This window comes from Cherax quadricarinatus, chromosome 1 (genome assembly GCF_038502225.1).
Source record: "Cherax quadricarinatus isolate ZL_2023a chromosome 1, ASM3850222v1, whole genome shotgun sequence".
NCBI classification, from domain to species: domain Eukaryota; kingdom Metazoa; phylum Arthropoda; class Malacostraca; order Decapoda; family Parastacidae; genus Cherax; species Cherax quadricarinatus.
This window is the reverse complement of record NC_091292.1, coordinates 4163483-4180701: the sequence shown is the minus strand read 5'-3', so window position 1 is coordinate 4180701 and position 17219 is coordinate 4163483. Positions and strand designations below refer to the sequence as shown.

Here is a 17219-nt window from a genome sequence, read left to right as displayed (position 1 = left end):
TTGAAAGAAAAATGTTAAGAGTAAGAAAAAAGGAACAGAAAACTGAATGAACATACTAACTGACTTGCAAAATATGCAATAAAAATTATTGCAAATGTCTACAAGACAACTTGGATAAAATCAGAAACTGGAGTCAGATGTTGGAATTTACAGTAAACAAGTACCATGTAATCGAAATATGTGAGAAAGCAATAACAAGCAATGTGAAGAACAGACTGTCATAAAGTAATGCTAGTTGTGTCAGGCTGAACACAAAGCCAAGCTTAAAAAAAACAAACAAATAAATCAGTTATTCTTTTCCCATATGTCCAACCAATTCTTGACCTCACCACACTACTGTGGTTGTTACACCTAGCCTAACACAAAGCCAAACTAAAAAAAAAAGTCTAAAGATATACATCCAGCATATTACCACAGCTGAGAGGACTGAGCTACTAGAACTGTCCTGGAGGAACAAGAGAGCAAGAGAATATACAATTGAAAGCTTATATACTCTAGGAGAAAGAATATATAATGAGGGTGTAACAAATGAATAGTGAATATCCAACTAAAACATTAACCTAAGGAAATGTTCAGCCAAATAGCAGTAAACTGGAATGAGCTAGACAATGACAGCAGAAGCAAACACTATCTAGGGGATCATATGTAAATACTAGACATAATTTGTTAAAATAAAACTAAAAAGTTAACCCAAGAGCTAGAACTTAACCAAACATTCAAATAAGTAATTACACATGCACTAAGGGTCAAGAGGTTATAACATAAAACACACACACACACACCTACACCTATCTGGGTATGCAAGATGTAACTCAAATTCCTTGAACAAAAACAAGTTATTTCCCTTTTCCCCAAACACATGTACAAAGTAAAAAAAAAAAACAGAAAAATCACTTTAGCTAAGAGCCAGGCCTAGATGATAAAATTCAGCCTCTCAGATTCAAATAGGTAATCATACAAACACCTTCCCCATTCAGTCTATTAGTCTGATAACCACAGGTGTGTTAGTGTAGCTACAGGTGCAATACATAGGCTTATTACAGGTTAAGTCTATTGAATCTTCACTCTCCTTGTAATACAATTACAAGACAACAAAATATTTTAATTAAGATCAAGAAGAAATTCCTATTGCAGGAATGGAAACCACAAAGGGGCTGAAAAGATAGTCCAGATAAACTGTCATTTTCTGTCAAACTTAATATGTAATGTATTAATGATCAATAAAGGTTTAAAGGATAAAACACTGATAAGCAAACTATTATTGTCCTCTATCTATATTAATAATACCCAGTCTTAAGATAATAGCTATCTTTTCTAAATAAAGGCTTTTTACATCCACATGAAGTTCTTGTATAGTCAGTAAGCTGGATAACAGAGTTAATGCAGATGAGCAACAGGAGGATGAAATGATGCAATGTGCATGAATGAAAATAACTAATAAATATTTTGTGAAAATAATAATTTTATTATGAAGCCAGATACTGACATACTTCATTCCTCAATAAATAAAAAGTATGTCCATTTCATATTTTGATACAAACTAGTCACTGGTATTGAAACTTTATGCTTTCCTAACTAAAACTGACTCATTGGGGCCTAATAAACAATTAACATCTGGTTGATTAGCAGACTGTTGATGTTCAGCTACATAATCTACTCTTAAGCAGGTGTCAGACACAGCAAAATGGTCAACTATAGCAAAAGAAAAAAAAAAAAAAAAAAAAAAAAAAAAAAAAAAAATGAAAGCCACACCTGAAAACACTTGACTCTATTTGTGTTCACACCCAGAATGTCAGCCTAAACAAATATGGAAACTATTAAAATTCTGCCTAAAACCTTTCAGCTATGATCTTGCCATTCCTGGGCTCTTGAGTTAAGCCTCAGATGTCACAGTGCCCTTGGGAGTGTAGACACGAGCATTGGGATCCAATGTAGAGTGTTGTGGATTCTTGGGAGCAGGTGGGGAGATTGGTGCAGGCGGGGAGATAGGAACAGGCGGAGAGATTGGAACAGGCGGAGAGAGTGTGTGAGGACGGGTGTGTCCAGCAGGAGTAAAGCCAAGCCCACACAGAGAGTCCAGTGATGTATCCATGAGGCCATCAACCATCACTAAGGAAGCAGTTGGTTCCATAACACAAGTTGTCACCTGCAGGATATAAGTTCTTGAACAGGCAATGTCATGAAGTAAAAGCCATGTTCAAAAGACATAAGTATTAGTTCATGTATTCATAAAATTAAAAAATATGAACTACAGCACTTAAAAAATGAAACAACAATGAAACACTGTAGATAAAAAAAACTGGACTTTTAATAAAACTGCATGTTCAATAAATAACTTTTCATAATGGTTCTTCATAAACCAATATTTTGACATTTTAGCAATAAAAGACAAATTTCCTAAAAGAATCTTCAGTTATACAGTTTTTTTTTTTTCCAAAACATTAGCCGTCTTCCACCGAGCAGGGTGACCCAAGAAAGAAACACTTTTGCCATCATTCAACACTTTCACCATTATTCACACAATTTTTTTTTTTTAACAAGTCTGCCGTCTCCCACCGAGGCAGGGTGACCCAAAAAGAAAGAAAATCCCCAAAAAGAAAATACTTTCATCATCATTCAACTCTTTCACCTCACTCACACATAATCACTGTTTTTGCAGAGGTGCTCAGAACACAACAGCTTAGAGGCATATACGTATAAAGATACACAACATATCCCTCTAAACTGCCAATATCCCGAACCCCTCCTTTAGAGTGCAGGCATTATACTTCCCATTTCCAGGACTCAAGTCCGGCTATAGAAAAATAACTGGTTTCCCTGAATCCCTTCACTAAATATTACCCTGCTCACACTCCAACAGATCGTCAGGTCCCAAATACCATTTGTCTCCATTCACTCTTATCTAACAAACTCTCACATGCCTGCTGCATGTCCAAGCCCCTTGCACACAAAACCTCTTTTACCCCCTCCCTCTTATCTTTTCCTAGGACAACTCCTATCCCTCCTTCCCTCCACTACAAATTTATGCACCCTCCAAGTCATCCTATTTTGCTTCATCCTCTCTAAATGACCAAACCATCTCAATAACTCCTCTTCAGCCCTCTGAATAATACTTTTAATAACTCCAAATCTCCTAATTTCTGCACTACAAATTCTCTGCAAAATATTTACACCACACAATGCCCTTAGACTTAACATCTCCACTGCCTCCAGCCTCCTCCTTGTTGCAGAATTTACAATCCAAGCTTCACACCAATATAAGAGTGTTGGTACTACTATACTCTCATACATTCCCTTCTTTGCCTCCATAGATAATGTTATTTGTCTCCACAGATACCTCAATGCACCACTCACCTTTTTTCCTTCATCAATTCTATGGTTAACTTCATCCTTCATAAACTCATCTGCTGACAAGTCTACTCCCAAGTATCTGACCACATTCACCTCTTCCATATGCCCTCTCTCCAATGTGATATCTAATTTTTCTTTACCTAATTCATTTGGTACCCTCATCACCTTACTCTTACCTATGTTTGCTTTCAACTTTCTTCTCAGCATTAATAACATTTATACTCATAGATAAATGAGTACACATTTTAATGGTCTAAACATTTTTAATTACAGCTAAAAGCTTAAATGTCAAAATACATATACAACACATTATGCAAGTAAGAATTTAAATGGATACAATAAGAACAAATAATATCAAATTACTGTATCAATAATAATGAGGTTAGATTAATATTGCTTATAAACATAAAATGACCCCAAATTGGAAACATTATTATATGGACAAAATTTAATGGCATTTGGGGATTTTTAATTCACAGGAAGCTAACCTTCATGGACCTGGTTGTCTGATAATATTCAGGCAAGGATAATGCTAGAGAACTGAAAGAAAACTAAGTGATGGAAATGCAACTGTGCTAATTTGGTCACAAACAGTCAAAATATACATTACAACTACTTCAAATGATGAGAAATATAAAGCATGTTAGAGCAGGAATGGTTTTATCTCTAGCTATGTATTCAGCTCCTCTCAGCACAAAAAATATATCCACATTCTTCCCCAAACATTGCTTTTCTTTCATATTTTATACTTTTTTAGGAAATGTGTATCTTACAAATGGTGAATAAGATCCAGCAATCAGTAATGCACCAGAGTTCAATATTATACTGACCTGTGGTAGAAGCTTTGAAGTGTAATGAATGGGTGTCGAGTCAAGAGAGGCATTGTGGAAACTAGTTGGTGGGCACACTGCTAACACTTCTGTGATCTTGGCCTTTAAGTCTTCAATTTCCTTGTCTTTAGTAGACACCATCCCTAAGGCATAGAACAGTTAAGAGTTAAACAATTTCATTAAGTTGTTTGTCACTATAAGTTGTTTAACTTGTTCTAAAGGAAAAGAACAACAGGCTTAATGTATATCCATATTCATACCTTGTGAGATCTCCAACTGTCTTTTTGCTTCTCCAAGGGCAGAGAAAAGGTCTAACTTGACTCTGGTTTCTGCAGATAGTGAAGTCTCCAAATGTGTGTTTTTATCCTGCATGGCAGAAAGTGCAGACATGAGCACCTCAGTGTCATTTTGGTTATCCTTGTACTGTCGTAGTGTTATATTTTCTCGTTCCACATTTCGGACACGGTCTTCTGACAGACGATGATCACGTCGTAAACGCTTTAGTTCAGCCTCAAGCTCATTACGACGACTGCGACAAGATTCGCTGCATTCACTCCTAAAACAAAAAGTGCAGATATAAGGTTATTTTTTATTATACAATGAGCAATAGTTTCCAGAATGCACAGTGGCAGTGCTATAGAGGGGCTTGGGGACTCTTCAGAACCCCAAAAATTACCTCAGACTTCCCAAATAAAAACAGTAATAACATTAACACTGCTTCAAAACAAGTCTCTCAGTTCCCGATTCCAATCCCTCACAGCCACCTCTAAGCCTCCTAGAACAGAAATTTTAGTGCCTTCTCTGTGACTGCATAATCCATTTCACATCAAAAACAGCAACTTATTCTAAGCATGTATGAAAGCAGTTTCTGAGACACTTTTTCAGTGTTTTAAAATTGTTTCTGTAAATGCTGCAGGTAATTTACTATAGAAACAATTTACATAAAAACAAAATGTGTGCTCAAGACAATGTTAGAGTAAGAGATGAATGAATCAAAAGAAAAATACAATCAAAATTAAAATATAGCTACACCTGTTGACTGTATTTGCTATACTATTTTGTAATTGCACGATATACAGATAGGGGTGCCGAATTTCTCTCTCGTGCAGTCAAAAATCTGCATATAACATTCGACTCCTCAAAAACTTAACTACTAATAATTTACTGCTGACCAGAAACCTTACCGATAACAAACAGTCGAATAACACGTATTTTGTATGTGTATTATATACCCTATTCTTACAATAGAGTAAGCTAGAGAAAAGAAAATGTTATTAAGAAAATCTTAAGGAAGCCAAAATACATTTACAGTACTGTACTGTATTTATCGATACCATAAGTTTACATCAACTGTTTACACAATACACAATACCTGTTTACAAGATAAATCGTCTGTCAGTACTTACATTGTCTTATATGATACAAAAAACTGTACATGTTATACAAAATACAAACACTAGACATCAAAAATAAAAAGATAATGTGAAAAGGAAATTCATATTTTTTTTTTTTCATCAAACCGGCCGTATCCCACTGAGGCAGGGTGACCCAAAAAGAAAAACAAAAGTTTCTCTTTTTAAATTTAGTAATTTATACAGGAGAAGGGGTTACTAGCCCCTTGCTCCTGGCATTTTAGTCGCCTCTTACAACATGCATAGCTTACGGAGGAAGAATTCTGTTCCACTTCCCCATGGAGATAAGAGGAAATAAACAAGAACAAGAACTAGTAAGAAAATAGAAGAAAACCCAGAGGGATGTGTATATATATGCTTGTACATGTATGTGTAGTGTGACCTAAGTGTAAGTAGAAGTAGCAAGACGTACCTGAAACCTTGCATGTGTATGAGACAAAAAATGGACACCAGCAATCCTACCATCATGTAAAACAATTACAGGCTTTCGTTTTACACTCACTTGGCAGGACAGTAGTACCTCCCTGGGCGGTTGCTGTCTACCAACCTACTACCTAGGTCATATTTATTTATGATTTAATATTATATTGAAAATTTACATTTCTCTCGACTCCTAATGGAACATGTATGTTCTGTAATAATATTATTTTATTATTATATATTATATTATTACTGTAGTGGGGGGAAGGAGAGGTAGGGGTCATCCTAGGAAAGGATAGAGGGAGGGAGTAAAAGAGGTTTTGTGTGCAAGGGAGCTTGGACATACAACAGGCATGTGTGTGTGTGAGTTAGATAGAAGTGAATGGAGACAAATAGTTTTTGGGACTTGACGAGCTGTTAGTGTGAGCAGGGTAATATTTTGTGAAGGGATTCAGGGAAAACAGTTAGCCAGACTTAAGTCCTAGAGGTGGGAAGTACAATGCCTGCACTTTAAACGAAGGGTTTGAGATACTGGCTGTTCGAAGTGACATCTAAACTGTTGTACCTGAGTGCCTCTGCAAAGACAGTGATTTTTTTTTTTTTTAACAAGTCGGCCGTCTCCCACCGAGGCAGGGTGACCCAAAAAAGAAAGAAAATCCCCAAAAAGAAAATGCTTTCATCATCATTCAACACTTTCACCACACTCACACATTATCACTGTTTTTGCAGAGGTGCTCAGAATACAACAGTTTAGAAGCATATACGTATAAAGATACACAACATATCCCTCTTTATGTTTGCTTACATTTCTCTCGACTGCAAATGGAACATGTGTGATCTGTAATTGTTTGTGTGCGTAAGTTTTGATAAATTTTAACTTCTTATAAAAAAATTGTGTATATTTTATGGTAATGATAGAACAGACTAGTATCTACATATAGTATTGTATGCATTCATGACACACCTAACTTCATTTTTTCGGTCACAAATCTCCAAAAACTTTTCCAATATATTTATTGAGAAAGTCCACGTATAAGTGGACCTGCACAGTTCAAACGCATGTTGTTCAAGAGTCAATTGTAGTATTTTGGATATATTTAAACAGCTACACAGCTGATCAAGGAAATACAAAATGAACATAAATGAAAATACTTATTTCTGAACAATAAAGAGAGTAATGCTAAAAAAAAAAAAATGTACCAATTCAAGAAATTTTTAGTATCCAGAAGACAATACAGATTAGAAAATAGTATACAAAAAACCACCATTATATATTCAACAATTTACAAGCACAGTATTGTACACAAAACTGTCTTTGGGATATGGAGAGATGTAATATGCTTACTTGGCATTGGCTAAGGCGTGTGCTCTAGCTTGTGCTTGCTCTTCAACTTTCTTTTGTCGCCGCTCTAACTGTGCTACTTGATTTTCAGCAGCAGTACGAGCACGGCGCTCCTCCTGAAGCCGACGCTCAAGTCCACTGATAGTCGATCTATCATTTTGTCGAGCAGTTACCAGCCCATGAAGCCTAGGGAAAAGGAAAGAAAAATACGTTAACATTTTTGCTAAAAATCAACTATTTTAAATTAATACTGGCAATTTAACTAACTTCAATATAAGGCATAATTAATACAATACTGTACATGTACATATATTTTAAAGAAATTTTTTGACAAATTATTCTGAATTTAGATCCCCTAAATACAAGGTAGTTTTTTTTTTTTTTTTTTTAACTATAAGGTAGTTGCTTTGCTTTTTTTTTTCTTTTAACACACTGGCCATCTCCCACCAAGGTAGGGTGACCTGAAAAAGAAACACTTTCATCACCATTCACACTATCACTGTCTTGTCAGAGGCATGCAGATACGACACTTTAGGTGTCCCTCTAAACAGCAAATAACCCCACCCCTCCTTTAGAGTGCAAGCACTGTACTTCCCACCTCCAGGACTCAAGTCCTGTAATACAGCCTCTCCTCATTTAGTGACGTACTCGTTTTACCAACAACTCGGACTTACAATGGGCTCTCTGACAAGTGTACAAATACCCCTTCAGGGTCCAAGGCCCAAATCTGAAGTGGTGCCCTAGTGTCCAAGAATTTAAAAAAAAAAAAATTTGTTATTTTTTCTTATGAAATGGTAGAGAATCTTTTTGTGAAGGTAATAAAACAAAAAGTACGAAATTTGATGGAAAATTGACGAAATTATGCTCTCGTGAATTTTGATGTGTCAGTGACATTTACGAATCGGCGATTTTGCCGACTTTGACTCCCATCTTAAGCCAATTACATTATTCCAGTCAACCAAATTCTAAGCTATTTCACTAGTATTACTTCTATTCTATCGATTGAGCACAAGAAATCGCCAAGTCAACTGTTTCAACTACAAATTAAAGTGATCGGAAATTGTTAATTTGGCCAATTTAACACAAAGTTCGAAATATTCCAATTTCAAAATAGGGTCCAGAATAAACAATGCAGGTATTCCTCTGTTCATTAGTTACGTTTTGAGGCTTTACAAATAAATTCCATTTTTATTTTTTATTCACATAATGAATTTTTATTCACACCAAAAAATAGAAAGATTTACTGTTATGCAATACTGTAATAATTGTATAAATATCATCACCATATTTGTGAATGCACATTAGACCCACCAGCTGGCGTGTATTAGACGTGTGAGGTCGTTTGTTTACTCTTGAATATCGGCAAAAATTTAACATTTCTGCTACTTTGAGCTCAGTTTCAAGCCATTTCCAGTGCTAAAACCAATCAAAATCATCTCTATTTCTGTAATATGTCTTCCATTCTATCAAATGAGACCAAGAAATCGCAAATACAACTATAAAAAACATACAAAAAACACTGCAAAGTCGCTGTTTTAATCAAAAAATCATGATTTCAGTTTTTTTTCTCTCATTATACACAGTGTGCTGCAGAATCTGTTTTATGTGGTGCACACATACCACATAGATGTATTCTCTCATATCTAGGCCCAAATGCACCACTCACAGTTTATCAGAGTGAGCTGAGCTCATGACGTAGATCTACGGTTTGGACCCTGAACGTAAAGCCGTAGATCTACGGGACAGATCCTGAAAGGGTTAAAGTATAATAAGAGCTGATTTCCTCTATTCTGTTTATTACAATATACAGTACAGTACTGTATAAACATTTAGAAGTACACCAGAAATGTTATAAACAGTGCAAAGGTGACATTAAAACAATATCAGATGGTTGACACAAACTCACTACCATTATAGTATGTTCCTCACTTAACGATGGATTCGTTTACCAATGTGGTCTTAGGAACGGAACTCCGTTGTTAAGTGAGGAGAGGCTGTAATGTAAATAGGCTGGTGAAGATCAGTCATAAAGGGAAGTATACTAGCATCCTGTCATACAAGCTATAAAACAAAACCCTGTTAAATATTTTACATTAAGAGGATTGCTGATTTTCAATAAAGCTTATGAATGATAATATAAAATAATATAGAGAGCTGAAGAACTAAATGTTTTCAGATATTTAGGAGCTGATGTGTCAGCAGATGGGATTATGAAGGATGAGGTTAACCACAGAATTGATGAAGGAAAAAAGGTGAGTGGTGCATTGAGGTATATGAGGAGACAAAAAATTTATCTATAGAGGCAAAGAAGGGAATGTATGAAAGTATAGTGGTACCAACACTCTTATATGGGTGTGAAGCTTGGGTTGTGAATGCTGCAGCGAGGAGGCGGGTGGAGGCAATGGAGATATCCTGTCCAAGGGCAATGTGTGGTGTAAATATTATGCAGAAAATTCAGAGTGTAGAAATTAGAAGGTGTGGAATTAATAAAAATATTAGTCAGAGGGCTGAAGAGGGTTTGTTGAGGTGGTTTGGTCATTTAGAGAGAATGGATCAAAGTAGAATAACATGGAAAGTGTATAAATCTGTAGGGAAAGGAAGGCGGGGTAGGGGTCGTCCTCAGAAAGGTTGGAGGGAGGGGGTAAAGGAGGTGTTGTGGGCAAGAGGTTTGGATTTCCAGCAGGCGTGCGTGAGCGTGTTAGATAGGAGTGAATGGAGACGAATGGTATTTGGGACTTGACGATCTGTTGGAGTGTGAGCAAGGTAATATTCAGTGAAGGGATTCAGGCAAACCGGTTATTTTTATATAGCCGGACTTGAGTCCTGGAAATGGGAAGTACAATGCCTGCACTCTAAAGGAGGGGTTTTGGGATATTAGCAGTTTGGAGGGATATGTTGTGTATCTTTATATATATATATGCTTCTAAACCGTTGTGTTCTGAGCACCTCTGCAAAAACAGTGATTATGTGTAAGGTGAAAATGTTGAATGATGATGAAAGTATTTTCTTTTTGGGGATTTTCTTTCTTTTTGGGTCACCTTGCCTCGGTGGGAGACGGCCAACTTGTTGGGAAAAAAAAAAAATAATAATAATAATATGATAAAATTGAAGAAGGAAATTGCATAAAAATACGAGGGTTGAAGCAGTGGTGTACGAAGTGGCTGAGGCATCGTGAGTCAGTGTGGCTTTGGTTGTGCTGGAGTGAGTATTAGCCTCTGCACTCTTCCAAACATTTCACAATAATTCATTGTGTTTGGTGCTTGTTGATTGAGTGTGACTGCTACACTACATAATTAACCATGGGCCCAAAGAAACTTGCTAGTGCTAGCCCTCCGGAAAAGAAATTGAGAAACACAATAGTATTGAAGAAAGAAATTGTACAAAAATACGAGGCAGCAGTGGAGGCAGTACAATATTTTACGATGTTTTCATGTACGTATTTTGATTGTTTATAAGAACATAAGGAAGGAGGAACACTGCAGTAGGCCTGTTGGCCCATACTAGGTAGGTCCTTCACAAATCCAACCCGCTAACAAAATAAACGCTACCCAAGCAATAAGCTTTGATAAATCTATTTACTCACGTGCAAGTCCCACTCAAATCCAACCCCTCTCACTCATGTATTTCTCCAACCTAAATTTGAAACTACAAGGTTTTAGCTTTGATAGGACCTTGGGTAGCATTAAAGAGAGATTGAACAAATATGCGAGTGGGAGGAGCATGTATGTATTTTATAAGGTTTTCACGTGTTTTATGATTGTCCATGGTTCAATAGGTTAAGGAGGCAGTATATTATTATATTTCACTACAATATATTGGGGCACCAAACAGTTGCGATTTTTCAACATTCACAAGGCTCTTGATCCCCCAACCCTCACAAATGTTGAGGAAGACCTGTATATGCTTCTAAACTGTTGTATCTGGGTGCCTCTGCAAAGACAGTGATTATGTATGAGTGAGGTGAAAGTGTTGAATGAAGATGAAAGTATTTTCTTTATGGGGATTTTCTTTCTTTATGGGTCACCCTGCCTCGGTGAGAGACGGCCAACTTGTTGAAAGAAAAAAAAAATAGAGAACTGTAATATGAATTGTACACACACACATTAAATTAGACATCCTGCCTGCCTCCCCAGACCACTGTATTACTATAGATCATAGACAAATGGGCTACTGCTGCTTTTAAAAGGTACAGGTGGTCCCCTTTCGTATGGCTCAAAGGGTTCGTGACCCCAAACAATAAGTGAGAATCAATGGTGGGTGGAAAAGAGCTGTTTTTCATTATTAAATGTGTCTAAAACACCTGATGTGTTTCCACTATCATATATTAAGTGCTTCATACAACCAGTCATACAAAAAGATAAAAAAATTAAAATAAATACACAGCACATAGAATACTTGTACCTTTAAATAAGGCGCTGATCATCCTTTCCTTACGTGACTGTTGTACGAAAACAAAGATAACGGCAGAAAAGCGGTAAAAGCACCAAACGTAATGAACAATGACTCGTAGATCAATGGTTCAGAGAACCGACATGTAGATTAATTAGACACATGTGCAACGCTTGGGTATCTTTATTGAGGAAACGTTTCGCCACACAGTGGCTTCGTTTCGTTTTCGTTTTCGCCACTGTGTGGCGAAACGTTTCCTCAATAAAGATACCCAAGCGTTGCACATGTGTCTAACAATGACTCAATTGAAAGTAAATGTGGAACATCAAAAAGAGGCAAATGTATATGAGGGGCCCTCCTGTATACACACATTATTGAAAACATGAGGAAGGTATTGGACGAGGTCAGAGAGTGGACCATCAATGCCTGTTAAAAGAGGTTGTGGAAGAAGCAGTGAATACCTTAAGTAATTTTTCCCAACATTAAAAAAGGTGGTGGTGAGGATTACGAGGTTGGGTCATCAGTTTGGAGGGGTAGGTTTTTTAAAGTAAGTGAAAGAATTGCTTAAATCACATGAAAAAGTGTTCTCTATTAACCAAATTAAAGAGATGCTGATGACTGAGGTCAAATAAATTCAAGATGAAGGTCCTAATACCAAATGGACTCAGAATGCTAAACCTTAACAAATTAAAGTCTGATGAACCAGTAATTTCCTCCATGGGGAAGTGGAACAGAATTCTTCCTTCGTAAGCCATGCGTGTTGTAAGAGGCGACTAAAATGCCAGGAGCAAGGGGCTAGTAACCCCTTCTCCTGTATATATTACTAAATGTAAAAGGAGAAACTTTAGTTTTTCCTTTGGGGCCACTCCGCCTCGGTGGGACACGGCCGGTGTGTTGAAAGAAAGAAAGAAACAGTAATTTCTGTGATGGACAGATTATTAGAATAGAATAGAATGGTGAATAGAATAGATCCAGGGATGGAATGAAGAGGTTAGAGAGAGGTGGAGACTGCCCTTCTAAGTTACAATGAACTCCACTGATTGTTTATGCTTTCAATCAGGCATGCGCCTATCAAAGGTATTGGTTCAATTCAAATTCCCCTCCATTAACTCCACCACCACCAATACTACCTCAACTGAGGCTATAACATTATCTACAACTAGTGGCACAGACACAACATGGTGGGTAGTTAATGGTAAAGGTAGTATATAAGGAGTAATTTAGGGGGAGGGTGTAAAAACAGGTGTTGAGAGTATGGGCATTCTGCAGATGTGTGAAGATGTTTGAACAAAATGAGTAGAGGCAAGTGTTCTATGAGATTTGATATACTCTTAGAGAGAATCCTAGCTAATGTCTAATGGAATCCGACATTATGCTAGAAAATGAGGAATGTAATATTCAATGATATCCAATATACTGTTGGAGAGTAAGAAAAGTAATACATGTATATGATAAATACAGGAAAATCAGCAAGAAAATTTGAAATTATTTTTGGAGTAGGGAAGTACAGTGCCTCCACTCTGAAAGTGAAGCAGGTTGAATAATTTTGAATACTGAATTTACTTTTTCAGCTCACCTTATCTGGGTGGAAACAGCAGAAAAGATAGAATGAATTTATAAAGAAAACAGCAAAAAGCAATTCATGTAACTTACTTATTTTGCAAGTTGTCATTGTCTTGCTGAAGCTGGTTCATCTCCTGCCTCGTGATTTTATCGCTAGAGATGAGTGTATTAATCTGATTGCGAAGCTCCTGCTCAGTTTGCCGTGATGCTTGCAGGTCTGCCTTCAACCTCTTTATATCAGCTTCAAGCCTAAGGAAGAGCATTATTGCCTTAAGCACTTAGTACATCACAATAATACAATGAGTACAAAAGCCTTGGCATAAGAAAAAGCATTACTTTTATAGATATTAATATTTCTTGGAATACATTTATATACAATGAACATTCACTGCAATAAAATTTAGTTTTTAAAATGCTTTTTCACACTACCCATTTATATTTTCAATATTTTTTTCTACATTGCATCTCTCTAAAAAATATTTTCCTATTAACATATTTTCAACATACCACGCACCTAGTACTTTTATTCTGAAAAAACAAAGAGTTGAACCATGTATATTTTTTGTCAACTGTCTGTAATATGTTATCTAAGATCACAAAATAAAACAACTAGGATACCTTTTGTAAATTTCTCTCTTAAGCATATTCCTAATAAATAAGGTAAAGCAACAACAAATACAAAACCCAAATAGACGAGGATGTCTGTCTATCCAGTAGCTAGGACTATACCCTGATTCATCCATCCAACTCAGTTCTAGTCAGTAACAGAAACTAGGCACATTAGAGCTAAAATATGTAGAAGAGGACTGCTAATAACCTTAACCAGATGATGAATGTGCATCTGTGGCTAACACAGACAAATGACATGCGAAAGAAACTTAACAGTATAAGATAATTTTAAGAACAGATGGCTAAATGTGAAGAGCATGCACCCTCTCCCCCTTCAATCAATCTTTACTACCTGATGCTTAGTGATCTAACTCTCTCCCACATTTGTACATTATCTGGATACTATCTAGAACCAGTAGCAATGTATGACTGCCCTCTTTATCACATCAAGTCCAGATATTTAGAAGGTTCCTCCTCTTTTACATCAACCTTCCTCCCTTTTTCATTCCTCTTCCCATCAATGTTTCTCATCCTCCTCCCTACACTTAAAATAAAAATCTCAATGGTTTAATAACTGCTATTGTAACATTAGCTTTAAAAGAAATAAAATGACAGCATGAACATGAGTACAGTGTCAGTGGTCAAGTGTTAATCTCCTGTCATGAAATGTATTAAGTATTGCCTTAAGGCAGTCATTCCCATTACCACCAAAACAGAGCAACATGTTTGACTTTATTTTTACTGTAACAGATACATATAATTATCTATAACTGCTTCATCATTTAAATTTATTATGCTCATAGTTATCTTATACTCTGTGGACCTGGGGTAAGAGAAAGGACCACTGTTATCTACCAAAATATACTGCATTTATAAGGAAATGAATGAGCATATGCAGAGTAAAGGTTCCAATAAACAAAATTAATAATTAAATTCGCTAAGCCGCAAAGCTAACCACAATGATTGGGACTAAAAATGAGCTGCTCTAATATAATCCCCATCTAATATAATAGTACTTGTATTTCTAGTATACAACTAAGGAGAAACTGTGGCCTTCACACTATTTTAATTTTGGCACATAACTTAACATCAACAACACAGGAGCAAAAATTACCGAATAATGCTGACAGTCTCTTCCTTGGGCCCATGAGTACTGTCTTTGTTGCTTTCTTTATTTTTGTTTTTCTTATCTCGGGAAGCAGGTCCTCCACCTCCTGAACCAGAATCTCTTAGGTTGTTTGTATGAGATCCTGGAATCTTGGCTGACCCGTTACTCTGCAAATATTAACATTAAGACACAAGTTATATTTATAAATAAGTAAATCACCAGAGAAAATAAAGACCTGATAATGATCCAAAACACTGTACAGGTATAAGTTTCATATCTGTTCTGTTGGTTAGTAGGGGACTGTGACATTTATTAACATGTGAATATACTAACCAGACATCAGCCCTTCCTCTAGAGGGATGCTGCTTCAGTCACATACCATCTATGGAGGGGAAAAAAAAGGGGGGGGGGAGGGGAGAATGTACCACACTATAGTGGTATCATCACTTTTATTTGGGTGCAAGGCATGGGTTTTGAATGATGAAGTAAAAAAGGAGGCTAGAGAAATGGGGATGTCATGTCTGAGAGAAATGTAAGGTGGAAATATCATGCAGAGAATTAGGAAAGTAGAAATTAAAAAGTGACGTGGGGTGACCTAGAGTATAATTCAAGAGGGATGAGGAGGGGTTTTTGAGGTGGTTTAGGAATGTAGAGAATGGAGAGGAATAGGTTGAAGAGGGTATATAAATCTAGGGTGGAACGTAAGAGGGTCATCTCAAGAATAGCATAAGGGAGGGGGTCCAAGATGCTTTGAGTTTAGTGGCTTGAGCATTCAGTGTGTTAGGAGTGAATGGTGATGAGTAGTTTTTTAATGAATATGCTGCTAGTGTGTAAACAGGGTAACTTTCATAGAGGGATTCATGGGAAATCACCCCTTTTTCAGATTCCCCTTTCAGGAGGATATGAAAAAGGAGTGGGGATATTACAGATGGAGGGTAATCTGACTGTGATATCAGCACACTTCAAATATGGTGATTGAGTGAATGTTGATGAACTTTTTTTTCTTTGGGTCACCCTGCTTTGGTGAAAGATGGTTGATGAATTAAAAAAATCATAATTACCTATCTGTGTAAGTAAAGCAGTATTGGGAGTGTAATAATTGCTAAGTTTGTATAAACACAGCATAACCTTACCTGTATTGAAGCATTAACACGCTTCTTTTCAGTTTCTAAACTTGCACTGAGCCCAGAAGTTTGAGTAGAACCACCACCACACGGGGTGCTTCCTCCAGAGTTAGTTTTTGCACTCTTGTCTTTCTCTGCTTCACTCTCATCATAGTCATTCACAGATTTTGAATTTGACCACCTAGCCATTCAAAGGTAGAATTAGGAAATTAAAAATAAAAAAAAAGTTATATAAATTATAAAACAAAAAAAAAAAACACAGTTCACTGAGCCTTATCTGAGAAGTACAGTACTGTACAATAGTGAGAGGACACCTCTGTTTCATTTTATCTTTCATACAGATCTTTCTTCTTCTTCTTCTTTCAACAAACCGGCTGTATCCCACCGAAGCAGGGTGGCCCAAAATGAAAAACAAAAGTTTCTCTTTTTAACTTCAGCAATGTATACAGGAGAAGGGCTTACTAGCCTCTTGCTCCCTTTCATACAGATATAAAAGGTTAATTTAGACAGGAATGTAACTACCTGAATCCAAATAAACTGCAAAACATAAAATAAGAAAGTAATTTGAATCAACTTTAAATTAATTTCATATAATCTAGCTCCTATAAATGTTTAAATTATTGGAGAAAATAATAAACCTATACATACCCTTTTTTCTGCATATATTCAAGCTCTGCATGAATGGTGCCATTAGGAAGGCGATTTTTGTCTGGTCGGTGTATAGGTGGTGGGGGACTATCCTCACCAGGCTGGTTTTGTTCAGGCAGCTTTGTATCAACCCTCAGTCCTCTACTACCTCTGCTGCTCCCACTGCTACCAACACAACCACCCCCACCACCCCCTCCCCCTCCCCCTCCCCCACCACTTCCACCTCCACTACTACTGCTGCTACTACTACTGCTGCTGCTACTGCTACTACTACTACTGCTACTGCTGCTACTGCTACTGCTACTACTACAACTGCTACTAAGATTGCAGCTCCCTCCTGTTGGGGAAAAAAAGAAAAAGTTTTAGGAGGAAAAACACATCTCTGAAGGCTGGTGATAAAAACTATATTTCTGATGTGTATTA

The 17219-nt window shown here is 36.7% G+C and overlaps 1 protein-coding gene across 1 annotated transcript in view; it reads right to left on the bottom strand.

Annotated features, from left to right (window-relative positions):
- Positions 1-1749: 1749 nt before the first annotated feature.
- The window catches only part of LOC128690887 (macoilin), a 37744-nt gene continuing 22274 nt past the window's right edge, over positions 1750-17219 (bottom strand). The window contains exons 8-15 of the mRNA XM_070086421.1: positions 16797-17133; positions 16158-16329; positions 15031-15191; positions 13398-13556; positions 7359-7541; positions 4442-4737; positions 4182-4324; positions 1750-2146 (exon numbers count right to left, since the gene is read on the bottom strand). Coding sequence (XP_069942522.1) covers positions 1874-2146; positions 4182-4324; positions 4442-4737; positions 7359-7541; positions 13398-13556; positions 15031-15191; positions 16158-16329; positions 16797-17133 — 1724 coding nt within the window. The 3' untranslated portion in view covers positions 1750-1873. The remainder of the gene's footprint in view (positions 2147-4181; positions 4325-4441; positions 4738-7358; positions 7542-13397; positions 13557-15030; positions 15192-16157; positions 16330-16796; positions 17134-17219) is intronic.